The 15,140-nt window shown below is 42.5% G+C and overlaps 1 protein-coding gene across 1 annotated transcript in view; it reads left to right on the top strand.

Moving 5' to 3' along the window:
* The window catches only part of Gmcl1 (germ cell-less 1, spermatogenesis associated), a 38,771-nt gene that overhangs the window by 3,524 nt on the left and 20,107 nt on the right, over window positions 1–15,140 (top strand). Inside the window, exons 2-6 of the mRNA XM_036182115.1 lie at window positions 5,249–5,372; window positions 8,775–8,871; window positions 10,030–10,127; window positions 12,628–12,740; window positions 13,261–13,326. Coding sequence (XP_036038008.1) covers window positions 5,249–5,372; window positions 8,775–8,871; window positions 10,030–10,127; window positions 12,628–12,740; window positions 13,261–13,326 — 498 coding nt within the window. The remainder of the gene's footprint in view (window positions 1–5,248; window positions 5,373–8,774; window positions 8,872–10,029; window positions 10,128–12,627; window positions 12,741–13,260; window positions 13,327–15,140) is intronic.

The following is a 15,140-nucleotide window of genomic DNA, read 5'->3' as shown; positions in this document are numbered from 1 at the left end:
GGACTGTTTTTGTCTGTTATTTATGTTTGAGGAAGACATGTGCTCCAGTACGGGTGCAGAGATCAGAAGACAACTTGAGGGAGTCAGTTTTATCCTTGCACCATGTGGGTTTTAGGGTTTGAACCCGGGTCTTCAGATGTGGTGGGCAAGGCCTTTACCTGCTGAGCCATCTCACCCCACCCCCCCCCCCTTCAGTGTCTCACTGTGTAGCTCTGGCTGGCCTGGAAGTCACAGAGATCTTTCTGCCTCTGATCCACCACCTCCCTGGTACTGGGGTTGAAGTCAGTGCCACCATGCATGACCTGGCCGCCTTTTAAGAGGGGTTTGTTGTCCTAGAGTTTCTAGCTGCCTTTTTTACCTCCAATGATAAAATAATACTCTTCCATCATATCTTGAGATTTTCTCCATCTTTTGAGGTAGCCTTGCATAGAACTCATCTTTGAGCCCTAGACTTCCCACAGGGCCCCACTCTTTTCCTCCAGTGTGGCCTGCCTGCTTCTCATTATTATTATTATTAACTGGGACTTAGACCCCAGGCTCTATGAATGGATGGGTTTTCAGTAGCTTCTCCCCTTTTCTTCTTCATTTCAGTGAACTACATCTTCAAGAATTTTCTCATGAAAGAGTGGAGAAAGGTGATCATTTTTGCTTATATAATATAAATTTAGTCTTGGCTTATTTTTCCTTTGACTGATTATGGTACTTTATATGACTTCCCATATCTTTAAACATCTCCTTTTTATAGTTTTTATTTTTGAAATTAAAATTTAATTGCATCGTTTTCCTCGTTCCCTTTAACCTTCTCCCTGTATCCAGCCCGCCCCTCTCTCTCAGATACATGGCCTCTATTCCCTCTAACTATACAACACAACCTGTTTACTCTGTATAATGTTGCTTGTACGAATGTGATTTGGGGCTGACCACTTGGTACTGGATAATGAGGTCAAGGGCCGGCCTTTCTTGGGTCAGGCTATTCTCCAGCTCTCAGCATTCCCTAGTTGCCTGTAGTTCTTCATCCAGAGCGGAGGCCCAGTGATATTTCCTCTCCCAGGTTAGCGTGTCTGTTGATACATCTTTTTCAGGTCTTGTTTAGGCAGCTATGTTGGTGAGGCAAACTTCCTGTTCCTCTGGTTCTTACAGTCTTTCTTCCCCCTCTTCCTTTATATTTCCTGAACCTTAGGTGCAGAAGTTGTGTTGTAGATAAACATCTACTTTTTAAAAAATTATTGTATTTTTACTTGGTGTGCATGTACATATGTGTTCACATCCATGTAGAAGTCAGAGGACGGAACTTGATTGTCCCATTTCACCGTGAAGGTTCCAGGTGTCGATCACACTTGAGCCCTTAGACTTGGCAACAGGTACCTTTATCCAGTCAGCCACCTTTATCCATTGATGATGAGCTGGTTTTCTAGCCTAAGCATGGATGGAGATTATGACCCTGGTCCAATTCTGTTTTTTTAGGTGACCAGATTTTTTTGTCCTCTGAACTTTTGAAAGTTTTTCTTTGGTATTTTAGATTGTAATGAATGCCTCTTATTGTGAGTCTTTTGATAGCTTGGTAGTTGGTGAATCCTGACAATCCAGAGACTCAAATGCGAGTCTTTAAATATCTCTTTCTTGTTCTGAGTAATCCTTTTCTACAGCACCCCATTATCATTTTATGAGCATAGTCGTTTGAGAATTCCAGGCATGTGAATATGCATTTTTGAAAATTCCTACTTTGTTGTTGGTTATGCTCACAGCGCTCCTTGGCTGGCCGCCACCCACAGCGGCCATGTCAACGGAGGAGAGTGCTGGACAGAAGAGTCAGTGCGCCATAGTTACCTTTCTAGAGCTTTATTGGGAGAGAGAGAGAGAGAGAGAGAGAGAGAGAGAGAGAGAGCGCAGAGAGGGGAGTACAGGAGGGGAGAGAGCAGAAAGGAGAGAGGACAGATGGAAGGAGAGAGAAAGGAAAAGGGAAAAGGAAGGCTATTTCGGCTGGGACGCCTTTGCAAGCTGGTGACGTAATTAAGGACAGAATCCTTACACTTGTGCTGTGAGTTTCCCTTGGGACTCTGGCTCTCTTTTCCTTCACTTTTGTTTAGTGATAATTCTAGTTAGTTTTTCTAGATAATTCTAGTTAGTTTCAGCTATTGACTTGACAGCCCAGTGGTATGTGAGGGAGTCTGAAATGGAACACGTCTTGAAGCATGTGGACATTTTCTTGATTGCTAATTGATATCGAAAGGCTATTCTTAGTTGTCAACTCGACTCCATCTGAAATTAACCAAAACTCAAGGGGCTGGGTACACCTGTGAGGGATTTTTTTCATAATTAAATCATTTGAAGTGGGAACACCACTTTTAATCTTGATTTTAAATCTTGATCTTTTGAGTCTAGAAGATACACTTTTAATCCAGATCTTTTGAGGTAGGAAGATACACCTTTAATCTAGGCCACACTTTCTGGGCAGCCTCATGAACTGAACTACTGGGTTTTTGGACTTTGTGTTGGTAGAGTAGCTGTAACTATTCTAATAAATCCCCCTTATAAGTGTGGTGTGTGTGTGTGTGTGTGTGTGTGTGTGTGTGTGTGTGTGTGTGTTTTCTAGAGAACCTTGACTAATGCAATGCTTGATTCCAGACACTGGGTAAGACAGTAACTTCCTCTTGCTTTGTTTCATGATGATCTCTTTCAGACTTGCTTTTTAGCCAAGACTGACCTTGAACTCTTGATCTTCCTGTCTTAGGAGCTCTGAGGTTATGGGTGTGCACTACCACGCCCAGTTTCTTCTCCTGTAGCTGAGATAAAACGCCCTGAGGAAACTGTTTGGGAAAGAAGTGGTTTATTTTGCTCACAATTCCAGTTTGCATCCATCATTGCAGAGAAATCAAGGCAGGAACTGGAAGCAGCTGGTACATTGTATGCAATCAAGAGCAGAGAACAATGAATTAACACATGCGTACTCTGCTTCCTTCATACACACAGTTTAGGAACCTTTTTAGAGAAAGGTATCACCCACAATGGGTGGGTCTTCTCACCTTAATTAGCATAATCAAGTTAACCCAGAGATAAACCCACAGTCCTACCCAATTCAGACAATAAATCTCTGCTTGAGATTTTATTCTTAGGTGAATGTAGATTGTGTCAAGTTAACAATTAAAACTATCACACCCAGCAATTATTTTTGTTTCTAGGAAGAGATTTTAAAAGGGTTTATTGTTGTTGTTTTTATTTTTATGTGTGTGCACACACAAATCATGTGCATGTAGTATACCTTCAGAGGCCAGAAGAGGTAACCAGATCCCCTGGGACTGGAGTTACAGACTATTATGAACAGCCATGTAGATGCTGGAAATCAAACCAAGGTCCTCTGGAAGGGAATCCAATGCTCTTAGCCACCAAGCCATCTGTCCATCCCCGGAGATTTTAAAAAGTTTCACTACTAGAAAAGCTACCAGAAGTCATCAGAAACTTTAAGATAGGCTAGCTTGGGCTGCAGATGGCTGAGCTAAAGGTTAAGAGCACTTGCTTCACTCTCATGAGAACTGCAGTTCATATATGAACCCAGCACCCATGGACCAACCCAGGTGTCCTGTGCACGCCTGTAACTTCATCTCTGGGGGAAGACAGGGAGGGAGACAGGGACTGGAGGATCGAGGGGATTTCTGTTTTCCAGCTTACCAGAATACATAAGCAACAGGTTCAGGGAGAGACCCTGCCTTATAAAGGAGCCGGGCAATGTCAGCCCGTGCCTTTAATCCCAGCACTTGGGAGGCAGAGGCAGCTGGATCTCCGAGTATGAGGCCAGCCTGCTCTACAGAGTGAGTTCCAGGACAGCAGGGCTACACAGGGAAACCCTGTCTCTAAAAACAAACAACAGAAAAGCATGATAGAGGAGGACTTCCACTGCCTTCTTGTGACCTCTTCATGCATAAGCATGTGCACCTACATGTGTGAATGCATGTATACAGATGTATAGACACATAAATAAATAAATAACATCTCTAAAATTATTTATTTTAAAATTAGATCATCCTCTGCTGGCCACCATTCTCTTTCGTACATCTAGAGGAGAGATTGCAAACTTTCCTTTTTTTTTTTAAAGTCAGGGTTTCCATGAAGTCTGGGCTGGCCTCAAACTTGCTATTAGCAAAATAGGGCCTTGAACTCCTGGTTGTCCTCCAATACCTCCTCAGTGCTGGGCACACAGACTTGCCCCATTATACCCGGTCTGTACAGTGGTGAGGATTTAACCCAAGGGCCTTGTGCATGCTATGCAAGCACTCTACCATCCGAGCCGTGTCCTCAACCCTGTGGTTGCCAAGCTTTCACAATTCAGATATTTTACTAAAATAAGTCTCATGCAGAAGTCTAATATGTTTGCAGATATAATAGATAATAGGTGGTGCTCTGGGGGGTGATGTTACAGAGTGTCCATGTCTCTTAGCTCTACCCTTAATAGTGGCTTGTAATATGCTTATCCTTGGAGCAGAGTTTTGAAAAGCTTTGATCTAGGGTTGCAAATCATTCGTCTAGTGGGGAAAAACAATGAGTTTAAAATTTTAACTAGTTTAGTTTGAAATAAGCTTGAATGTAATTTTTTTTCCCTTTTTTTGTGTTGCTGAGGATTGAGCTAGGGCCTTAGGTATTCAAGGCAAGCACTCTGCCAGCTGGATTATAGTTGAGTAACAGTTTGCTGCAGCAATATTGAATCTTCCATAGCACTGGTTTCTTTGTTTTGTTTTGTTTTCAAGACAAGGTTTTTCTGTGTAGCCCTTGCTATCCTGGAACTCACTCTGTAGACCAGGCTGGCCTCGAACTCACAGAGATCCACTTGCCTCTCCCTCCCGAGTGCTGGGATTAAAGGTGTGTTCCACCACCTTCCGTCTCGTAGCGCTGGTTTCCAAACAAGGAAATAAGTAAAGTGTGATTGCTGTGACATGCCTTTGTTTATTGAGCAAATAACTTAAATTGATTTAGAACCAACAACTTGTAAAGGGTGACTAGAGATATCGCCCTCCTGCCTTACCCATCTATTGTTAGTAAGAGCACCCAGTGTAGCCTCTGTTGACCTGCCTCTTCCTCCTCATTCACACAGTGGTTAAGTTGGATCTTACAGAAACAGGACAAAAGGAGACTTAACTGTATGTGAAGATCAGTGAAATGTTGCATGTTTTAATGTGTTGGCATTGGACAGGGCCTAGTGATGCTAGTGCTCTCCCACTAAGCTGTTTGCTTATATAATTTTATGTTTCCTTAACAGGAAAAAATTAAAGAGCACATCTAAGTACATCTATCAAACGTTGTTTTTGAATGGTGAGAACAGTGACATTAAGATCTGTGCTCTAGGTGAAGAGTGGAGCTTACACAAAATCTACTTATGTCAAGTGAGTATTTCACTGATGTTTTAGGCACTGGGGAGCTGCTTAGAGAAGTTTGGGGTCTCTGGAGTATGTTCTGCTGTTTGGCTGGATTTTGTAGTACGCTCTCACCTAGTAAAGTATCTGCTAGAAAGAAAGATGGTGGGCCCTGCAAGTGAAAGCTGGCTTCAGCCTGCAAACCAGGTTTTGAAATTCTTGGTCATACTACCCACTGTTATGTAGGCTGGAGTTTCTGTCCCGCAAGCGCTCCCATTATAAATGATCAGCCAATAGCTAAGGCTTGTTACTAGCTAACTCTTACATTTTAAATTAACTCATTTCTGTTAATGTATGCTGCCACATGGCTCATGGCTTTATCTGTCCAGTATGTCTTGCTTACTCTCTGTCTGGAGAGTGACTCCTCTTTCTCTGCCCTTCTTCATCCTAGCACACTTAGTTTGGTTGTCCCACCTATACTTCCTTCCTGACTACCAGCCAGTCAGCCTTTTATTAAACCAATTTGAATGACAAATCTTTACAGTATTCAAAAGAATTATTCCACAGCATTTCCCCCCTTTTGTCTAATTAAAAAAAGAAGGTTTTGGGTTGGGGATTTAGCTCAGTGGTAGAGCGCTTGCCTAGCAAGTGCAAGGCCCTGGGTTCGATCCCCGACTCATAAAAAAAAAACGTTTTGAGCACCATTTGTAGGCAGACTTTTATTTCCAGCCTGCCAGTTCCCAAATAACAAACACAGAGACTTATTATTAATTGTAAATACTCGGCCAATAGCTCCGGCTTGTTACTAGGTAATTCTTACAGTTTAAATTAACCCATTTCTATTAATTACATGCTGCTAAATGGCTCATGGCTTTACCTGCCCTCCAGCATGTCTTGCTCCCTCTGCATCTCCTGGCCACTCTTCTGACTCCGCACTTCTTCCCAAAATTCTCCTAGTCTGGCTCTTCCACCCATTCTCTCCTGCCCAGTTATAGGCCAGTCAGTTCTTTATTAACCAATGAGAACAATACATATTTACAGTGTACAAAAGGATTATTCCACACACTGTTGCCTCTTAGTTGTCAAGAAGTTTGTTTTAGTGCCTTTTGCTGAAAAATGGAAGAATTGAGGAGAAAATCTGTAATGTTCAGGTTAAGGTTATTAAATTTCTTTTATAATGATTTGAATATGTTTATCTGAAGTATTGCTCTTTGTAGAAAGTGAATGGGAAGTTAATGTTTACTCCCTTTCCTAGAAAACCCAATGGAGTTAAAGACAAGACCTGTGAGTGGTAATGTCACTAGGCTGATGTGCCTGTTTGCCTTTTGTGCTAGAAGTTTTTCTGTCTCTATTTTCCCCTTCAAAATGGCCCAGAATTTTCAAAATAGAACACAACGTGGTGCTAAGAGCTCAGGCAGTTTTTCTCTTTAAAACATGTATTCTTAGTTTGTGTGTGTGCACATGCTTGCCATGGTGGGTGTATGTGTCAGCGGACAGCTTGTGGGAGTTGATCCTCTCCTTCCACCAGTCCTGGGAATTGAACTCAAGTTGTTAGTCTTGGCATCAAGTGCTTTTAACCTCTGAGCCATCTCTCCAGGCCCCTTAGACATTTTATTTCACTTACCTTTCATCCAATCAGTGTACTAGACCTCATGGGCTCTGATCCATGGATTTAGTGTTCCCTTCATTGTCAGAGAATAATGGACTCAGAGGCAATAGAGCTAGGATTTTCCAGCGAAGATGTTGGAAAGTATTTTTCCTTCCACATTTAATTAGATTTCTTTTGAAAACTTGCTTTATCTCTGTCATTTGAAATTTATGTATTTATATATGGGTCTGGGTGTGGGTTTGTGCAGTTGAGTACAGTGCCCATAGAGCCCAGTAGAGGTTGTCAGATCCCCAATAGTGAATTGCCTTATGTGGGTGCAGGGAACTGAACTCAGCTCCTGAAAAAGGGCAGGAAGTTCTCATAACTGCTTAGCTGTCTCTCTAGTCCCTCCTCCCACATTTAAATCACAACTTTGTTTTTCTTTTTGAGACAGGGTTTCTCTGTGTAGCCCTGGCTGTCCTGGAACTCGATCTAGAGACCAGGCTGGCCTCACTCACGGAGACTCACCTACCTCTGCCTCCTGAGTGCTGGGAATACAGCCGTGTGCTGCCACTACCACCCGACTTTAATCAAAACCTTTAAAAATTCTTTTTGAACAAGTTTACTTTGATTTGAAGACTATAGTCCAGAAACTTTTAAGGAAGGAAGGAAAGATGAAACGCTTTATATCCCAAAGTCTATAATCAGGGTGTATCAGAATACCAATCTTTACTGTATCGATCTTTTGAATCCCTAAAAGAAAAGGCAGTCTCTTACTGACTTACAGGTGAGGTGGCCTCTGTGAAACCGGATTAGTTACCATCTCAGTCTCATGACATGCCAGCATCTTCAGACAGAAACAGTTGTCTGTATCCTTGTTATGGGCCACTGTGAACACTGGTCTTGTGTATCTGCAGGTTCCACAACCTCAGATGTAATGCATTACAAATATTTGGAAAAAAGACAGTTGTGTCTGTACTGAACATAGAAAGCTTTTGTCACCCCTAAAAAACAGTGTAATTATCACATAACATTTACATTGTATTAGGCACAGTGGCCTGCAGGGGACTAGAGTGTGAAAACCTATGCACTTTAGCATCTCATTTGGTGTTGACTGTGTCCTGGGGCCACAACTGCAAACAGATGATCCTAAATGCTGAGAAATGTTATATTTTCTTCTATTTTAATTATTTGTATATATTTGATGTGCAGTGGAACTTTTAATCAGTTAATAATTGATATGTTCTAAAGTACTACAGTGCTAATTATGAGGAATGGATATGGTAGGTAATGATAGACTTTACCTATGTTGGAATTCAGAAGCCATGTGGTCACATAAAACTAAATTGTGGGTCTTGGATTTCTTTGGGGTGCATCCGGTCTGGTCTGGTCTGGGAGTACTCTGGACCCTTAAATGCTGAGGGACCACAGGAAGAAGGAAGTAGTCTGAGGAAGACTTGTTTCTTGAGCTCTCCTGAGTACAGGATCACACCAGTGTGCATGCTGCTGCTTGTGAGAAATGCTGCAGTGTGCTCCCAGGAGCTGCTGGGACTGGTGAGAAGCTGACCAGGTTCCAGAGTGATGCGGTCGGTTGGGTCGGGACTCTGATAGTAGATAGAATCTGGTTTAGGTTTGCAACAGTATCAAATTGAACGTGTAGTTCACTCTACCCTGTAATGACCGTATTTTAATTTGTTTCCTCCTGTAGATGTTTTGATGCTCTTTTTCTCCTGAAATGGTATGTTAGATTAGTTTTGATTAGGTAGTTGCTTGGAATTAGAAATGAGAAAAATATTTTGAAGACAAAGTTCTAGCTAATCATTGACCTTTTTTTTTTTTTTCAGTCTGGCTACTTTTCTAGTATGTTCAGTGGTTCTTGGAAAGAATCCAGCATGAATATTATTGAACTGGAGATTCCTGACCAGAACATTGATATAGAAGGTATGACCTCCATAATTATTAGTGTATAAAAATCTTAAAAACATAACCTTACTATTCTTTTGATGAAAAATACCCTAGCCTTATAGGCTAGGGAAAAGTTGTGTTATATACTGGAAGGTGAAGATTTCCTGTTAATTTGCTCCATAGCTTCTCTCTTCTGTTCTTCCTGTCTCTATTTGTCATAGGAGTCCAGTCAATCTGCTCATGTGTCTTTGTGGATGTGATGGATGAGGGAAGAGGGAATAGAAAATATGACTACTTTTTTAAAGAATGTATTAAGGGTTGGGAATATAGTTGAGTGTTAAGAGTACTTTCCTACCCTGTACTAGGTTTGATCTCTAACAGCAAGAAATAAACATAAATGATGTGTGGAGATCTTTGGTGGAGCAGTAAGCATGTGCGGCATGTAGCAGGCTGTGTCAGAAGGACCTGTGGCTGAGGAAACAGGGTTCGGGAGAGGTTGCAGGCTTGTGAAAACAGCTCCATGAGCCTCCATAGACCGCCCTCTCCTATTCCTAGCCTGCTTCTCCTTCTGCTCATCTCATTTGATAGGCTGAGTGGAGAAACTCAGGGCCTGCTCCATATATGCAAAGAAACTTGGGGTGTTCACACAGCAAACTGAGAGCATCCGTGACAGTGGCATTGGAGGAGTAGCGGTCTTGGATAGCTGTGAGGAGCTGGGCATTAGGGGCTGGGCCTGAGGGGGCACAGTGAAGGCCAGGAGTTTAAACTCACACCTTAGTGGCCGGGTGCCACTATAAGCCTGGCACTGAGGAGGCTGAGGCAGGAGGATTGCTGTGAATTGGAGACCAGCCTGAGCTACATAGTGAGTGAGCTCCTTACCTACTCACCTAAAGAGAATACTATCATAGAGTGAAGGGCTGTGTACCTACACTTAGTGATTAATCTGCTCATCAGTTCTGACACAACTGTCTTCCAGGAGGCCTTGATTCTAACTACTGACTGTGTTAAGATTAGACAGAGAAGAATGTGGCAGGAGTGGGCAGAATCCTCTGCAGCAAGCACCTTATGTATTAATACCATCAATAGCGATGGCTGCCACGTCTCTAGGTTCAAGCTGATGTCCTTGCTGCTTCTGCAGGGCGTGCCGCACACCTGCAGGCAGCATTTCATTATGTGTGTGTACTTTCCTTTCAGCACTGCAGGTTGCGTTTGGATCACTGTATCGAGATGACGTCTTAATAAAACCCAGCCGTGTCGTCGCCATTTTGGCTGCAGCTTGCATGCTGCAGTTGGTGAGTATGCCACCACTCAGCAGTGTCACAGTGCCTGGTAGATCTCCGTGCATACCTCTTAAACAGAAGTGAAATTCTGCTTCTGCAGTTTTTAAAACAAAATGTATAAACATACCATTGTTAGATATTGTTGAAAATACTTGACTAAAAGCCGTTAGTTAAATTGAGGGGCTTTGATCCCTGTGTGAAGTGGATGGGAGCTATTTCTGAGTAGCTTCCTTGGTGTGTTGCCATTTGGGAACATTCGATTGCCACGTTCCTCTGCAGATTTCTGTCCATCAGTGACGTGACCGCTGAGCAGATGGTTCATGATCAGTAATTTAGTTCAGTGGGTCAAAGAAACACTGAGTCTGTTATTTAAGGTTCCTGATTGTGATATCATCCTACATAAATGATGTGTGTCATTCAGTGACTGTATATTGAGTATACTGCACAGAGTGGGACTTGGTGAAGGGGGCCAAAGAGGATGTAGTCCCTAAACATAGACAGTCTGTGTGTCCCTTCAAGGAGCTCACAGTGCCAAAAGGTCCAGACAGTTACCGTGGTAAGAGTAGAGCATAAGCACCTTGTGGGGACCAATGAACTTGTAAAGATAGGAAGGGCCAGTTCAGCCTAGATCCTCCAGGACACTGTGTTTCTGGATTGAGTTTGGAGTGTGCTTACCTTGCATGTGTGAAAAGGGGGCAGAACAGCATTGTGGACCAGGAACAGAGAGACCGAAGTGGGAGAAAATGGAGGATTAGAGAGCTAGGGAGACTGAGTTCCCAGCATCAGTCAAATAGAGTTGGAGGACTGCCAAGACAGCTATGTGCCTATAAAGGTGCCTCCACCCAGGCTGACGATTGGAATTCATCCCCAGGACACACATGGTGGAAGGAGAGAGCCGAGTCCCCAGCTATCCTTGACCAGTACATGCACACTGTGAAGTGTGCCCCACCGTTCATACAGCATAAGTAATAAACATCTCAAATACCCAGGGATGCTAGTGCACATCTTTAATCCAGCACTCAGGAGACAGAAGCAGGCAGATCTCTGAGGTCAAGGTTAGCCTGGTCTATAGAGTGACTTGCAGACCAGCCGAAGTTACATGATAAGATCCTATCTCAAGAAACAAAACAAAAAATAAATAAAAATTTAAAAAAAGATTAAAGAGAAAGGCCAAACCCAGCACATGCGGGTTCCTTTTGTATGTTACAAAGTTTAACTTGACCTGTGAGCACCTTTGGAAGATTTTAATCGGGGAAAGACTTGTTCTACCTCAGGTTGGTACAGCTCTGTGGTGGAGCACTCGCCTGGCTTGTGCAGGGCCTTGGGTTTGATTCCCAGCCCCACACTGGAATGACAGAGGACTATTTCAGGTACAGTGTATGAAGGAAAGCGTGCACTTTAGAGACACAAATGTACTGCGGTTGTTCAAATGCCATCTAGATGAAGGTAATGGTAATAACCACAGGGAGGAAAAGGCTCCAGAAGAGGAAGTTGGGTGGTCGGGGGTCTACTGGGACAGTGAAGTGGAGGTGTTAGGAAAAGAAAGATGTAGAATTAAGTTCAAAAACCAATGTGTCAATGTTATGCTTTAATTTAAGCTTCTGTGGTTTGACCTGCTGGTCTGTTTAAAGTGCTAGTTATTAGGGTAAGCGGTGGTGGTGCACACCTTTAATCCCAGCACTCTGAAGTTAGAGCCAGGAGGATCTATGTGAGTTTGAGGCCTGCCTGGGCTACAGAATGAGATGCAGGACAGCCAGGGCTGTACACAGAGAAACCTTGTCTGGAAAAAAAACAAAAAAAATAAAAATGAAAAAGTGCTAGTTATTAGCTTGTTTATTGTCCTGGTTGATAATATTTTTTCAAATATTTTTCTTTCCAATACTTACTTGGAATATATTTTCTAACTTTGGTCGTTTTGGATTTGTTCTAAATCTGCTTTCTGCCTTATTTTTATAACTTACTAATTCTAACTTAATAATATAGTTGCATGATGAATATATTTCAGAAATCTGAATGAAAAATGACAATATTCTCTGTGTACGTGGGAGGTGGTGTATTTGAAACCTGTGTGGCTCTTTTAGATTAAAATTTTAGTCTACCCTGTCTCTCGATTAGCTGACTGTGTAAAGAGTTCTTAGATTAATAAGAGCAGGAAAAACGCACGGAAGGTGCTGTTGAAGAAGTTTGCAAAGGTCCAGAGTGGGAAATAGAAAGGAGACACGCAGCATTTCCCTGTCCCTGTGCCTCCCCTGCCCATTTGGTTCCCCATCCCAGGTGTAGAGCGGGGCACTTGCTGGACCCTATTGGTGAAATTATTGGCTACCCACTACAGGACCCTTTCTTCAGTGTTTGTATTGACTTAGAAGAAACTTAGGCTTGCTGCACTTAATGAGTTGTCTTGCTCCCTTCCTTGCTATCTTGATTTGTTTTTCCTTTTTGATATTTAAAAGCACATGTGGGAGCTGATTTTCCCAGGTGAAATGGCCTCTCCAGTGCTTGTCTATATTTGCAGGACGGTCTGATACAGCAGTGTGGTGAGACAATGAAGGAAACAATCAGTGTGAAAACCGTGTGTGGCTATCATGCATCAGCAGGCACCTATGGGTTAGACTCGGTAAAGAAAAAGTGAGTCGCTTTCCTATTTCCCCATCCCACTTCTGGGAACTTGGTTGTTTTGTAGTTTGATGAGAATTAAATAAAGAATTAGTGGGGGAAAGAATAGAGTGATAGAATTTGTTACTTTGACAGCCCGCTTTTCTTCTGGACTAAGCGTTAGTTGCTCAGAGTTGCGCTGACCACGGTGGGGCTGAACTGTGCTCGTACAGCTGTGGCCACCACTGAAGGAGTAGGCACCGTAGACTCCATATACTAGTGTGGATCTGGGTAGTTTGACTCTTGAGAATTGCAGTTTTCAGATGGTACGGAAGGTAACGTCTAAAAGATATTTAACTTCTTAATGAGAAATGATACTAATATAAAGGGAATATCCCATAATAACTACTGACAAAAGCTATACTAAATTTCAGATCACTGAGGTGAAAACTTTGAGCATGGCCTAGCATGATTAATATCTTTTCTCTAAACTCGAAGATGTCAGTGAGTTACCAGTTTCAGATAAAATAGCAAACCACACTTTTCCTTTCAGGTGCCTCGAGTGGCTTCTGAACAACCTGATGACTCACCAGAGTGTGGAGCTTTTCAAAGAACTCAGGTATTTGGATCCCAAGCACCTTCACATCAAATCATCCTAAAGTGACACTGTGCATTTGCTCAGGTACTCCAGGTGTCTTTGTAAGACACAAAGACTATCATGAGAACCAGGCCTGGTGCGCACACCTTTAATCTGAGCACTTGGGAGGCAAAGGCAGGCAGATCTCTGAGTTAGAGGGCAGCCTGGTCTCCATACCAAGTCAGGACAGCCAGGGCTGCATAGTAAGCCCCTGTCTCAAGAAGAAGAGGATGAGGAGGAGGAAGAGGAGGAAAAGAAGAAGAGCAAACAATTTAGTGAAAGCACCCTGACTGTATACACAGACTGAATAAATACCACACCTCCCTCTCTCCCTCTCTCTCTCTCTCTCTCTCTCTCTCTCTCTCTCTCTCCACACACACACACACACACACACACACACACACACACACACACACACAGAATAAAATTTAAAAGTAATGTTTACTGAACCTGATAAAATTATACTCATAGTTAGCTTGGCCCTTTGAACTGCATTTACATACCATTCACTCCTACTTTCTTCTTGATGTCCCTGGAGTATTAAAGCTGTACCGTTGAGGGCTGTGAATGATGCAGTTTGGTTGTTCTGTGTTTTCCATGGTCAGAGCTTTCCTGTGTCAGACAGCCTGGAAAATTCTGGATGGGAATGATTTTTTGAAGGCTTTAAGGTATAACTGTCTGTCACAAGTGTGAAGTGTTTTTTGTTTTGTTGTTGTTGTTACTTTTTGTTTTGTTTTGTTTTTGGGGTTTTCTGGTTTTGAGACAGGCTCTCTCTATACAGCCCTGGTTGCCCTGTAGCTCACTATGTAGATCAGGCAGGCCTTGAACTCACAGATTCACTTAGCTCTGCCTCTGGAATGCTGGGATTAGAAGCATTTTGATGAAAATGAATACAACAAAGGGTTTAGTATGTCATGGCTTCTCAGGTGGGAGAGATGTTAGAGATCTCACTGAACTTTCAAAAAGAAGGTGTCATAGAGGAGTCATCTTCAAAACCTGGAAGCTTTTCTGGTTAAAGGAAAAGGAGAGAAAAAAATAGAGCGAGCAGCCAGTAACCATATTTCCTTTCTAACTTTAAACTGCTGTACCTCCTCATCTTATTCTGAGACAAGTTCTCCCTGTGTAACCTTGACTGTCCTGGAATTCACTGTGTTGATCAGGCTAGCCTTGAACTCACAGAGATAGATCCTCTTGCTGGAATTACAGGCACAAGCTACCATGACTGACTTAAATGGACTTTCTGACTAAGTGTTTTTTTAACTGTAGATGTTAAAGGTTATTTTGAACAGTATGTGGTGGCACGCTGATAATCTTAGTACTGAGAAGGCTAAGACAGGAGAATGGCAAGTTTGAGAACAGCCTGGTCTGTAGCAATTTCCTGCTTCAGGAAAAGAAAGGTTACTTTGAAGATGCAGCTATTTTAGTGAATTTTCGATTTGTTTTGTTTTTTATTTTTGCATAGAAATAGAGGGAGGAAGATGAGGGTGCTGCTGTTTAGTCAGATTCTGTAATACTTTTCAGCATCTGAATAAATGCAGGTTCTGCAGATCCTTCACAACCCAGGGTCACAATTAAGAGACTCGTGTGAGATGGGGTGCTAGTGAAGGAGCTCTGTCTTGTGCAGATAATATTGTTGCCATCTTCAATTCCATATTTCACTTGACAGAGAAAAGTTTTTAGGGCCAGCGAGATGGCTTAGCAGATAACAGCAATTGCTACACAGGCCTCATGACCTGATCTCAGGCCCCTGAACCTGTGGTAGAAAGAGAACCAAGTCCTGAAAGTTGTCCTCTGAT

The sequence above is a fragment of the Onychomys torridus genome, chromosome 3, assembly GCF_903995425.1.
Source record: "Onychomys torridus chromosome 3, mOncTor1.1, whole genome shotgun sequence".
Lineage (NCBI taxonomy): Eukaryota > Metazoa > Chordata > Mammalia > Rodentia > Cricetidae > Onychomys > Onychomys torridus.
Note: the sequence above shows the minus strand (reverse complement) of the source record. Positions and strands in the feature narration are given on the sequence as shown.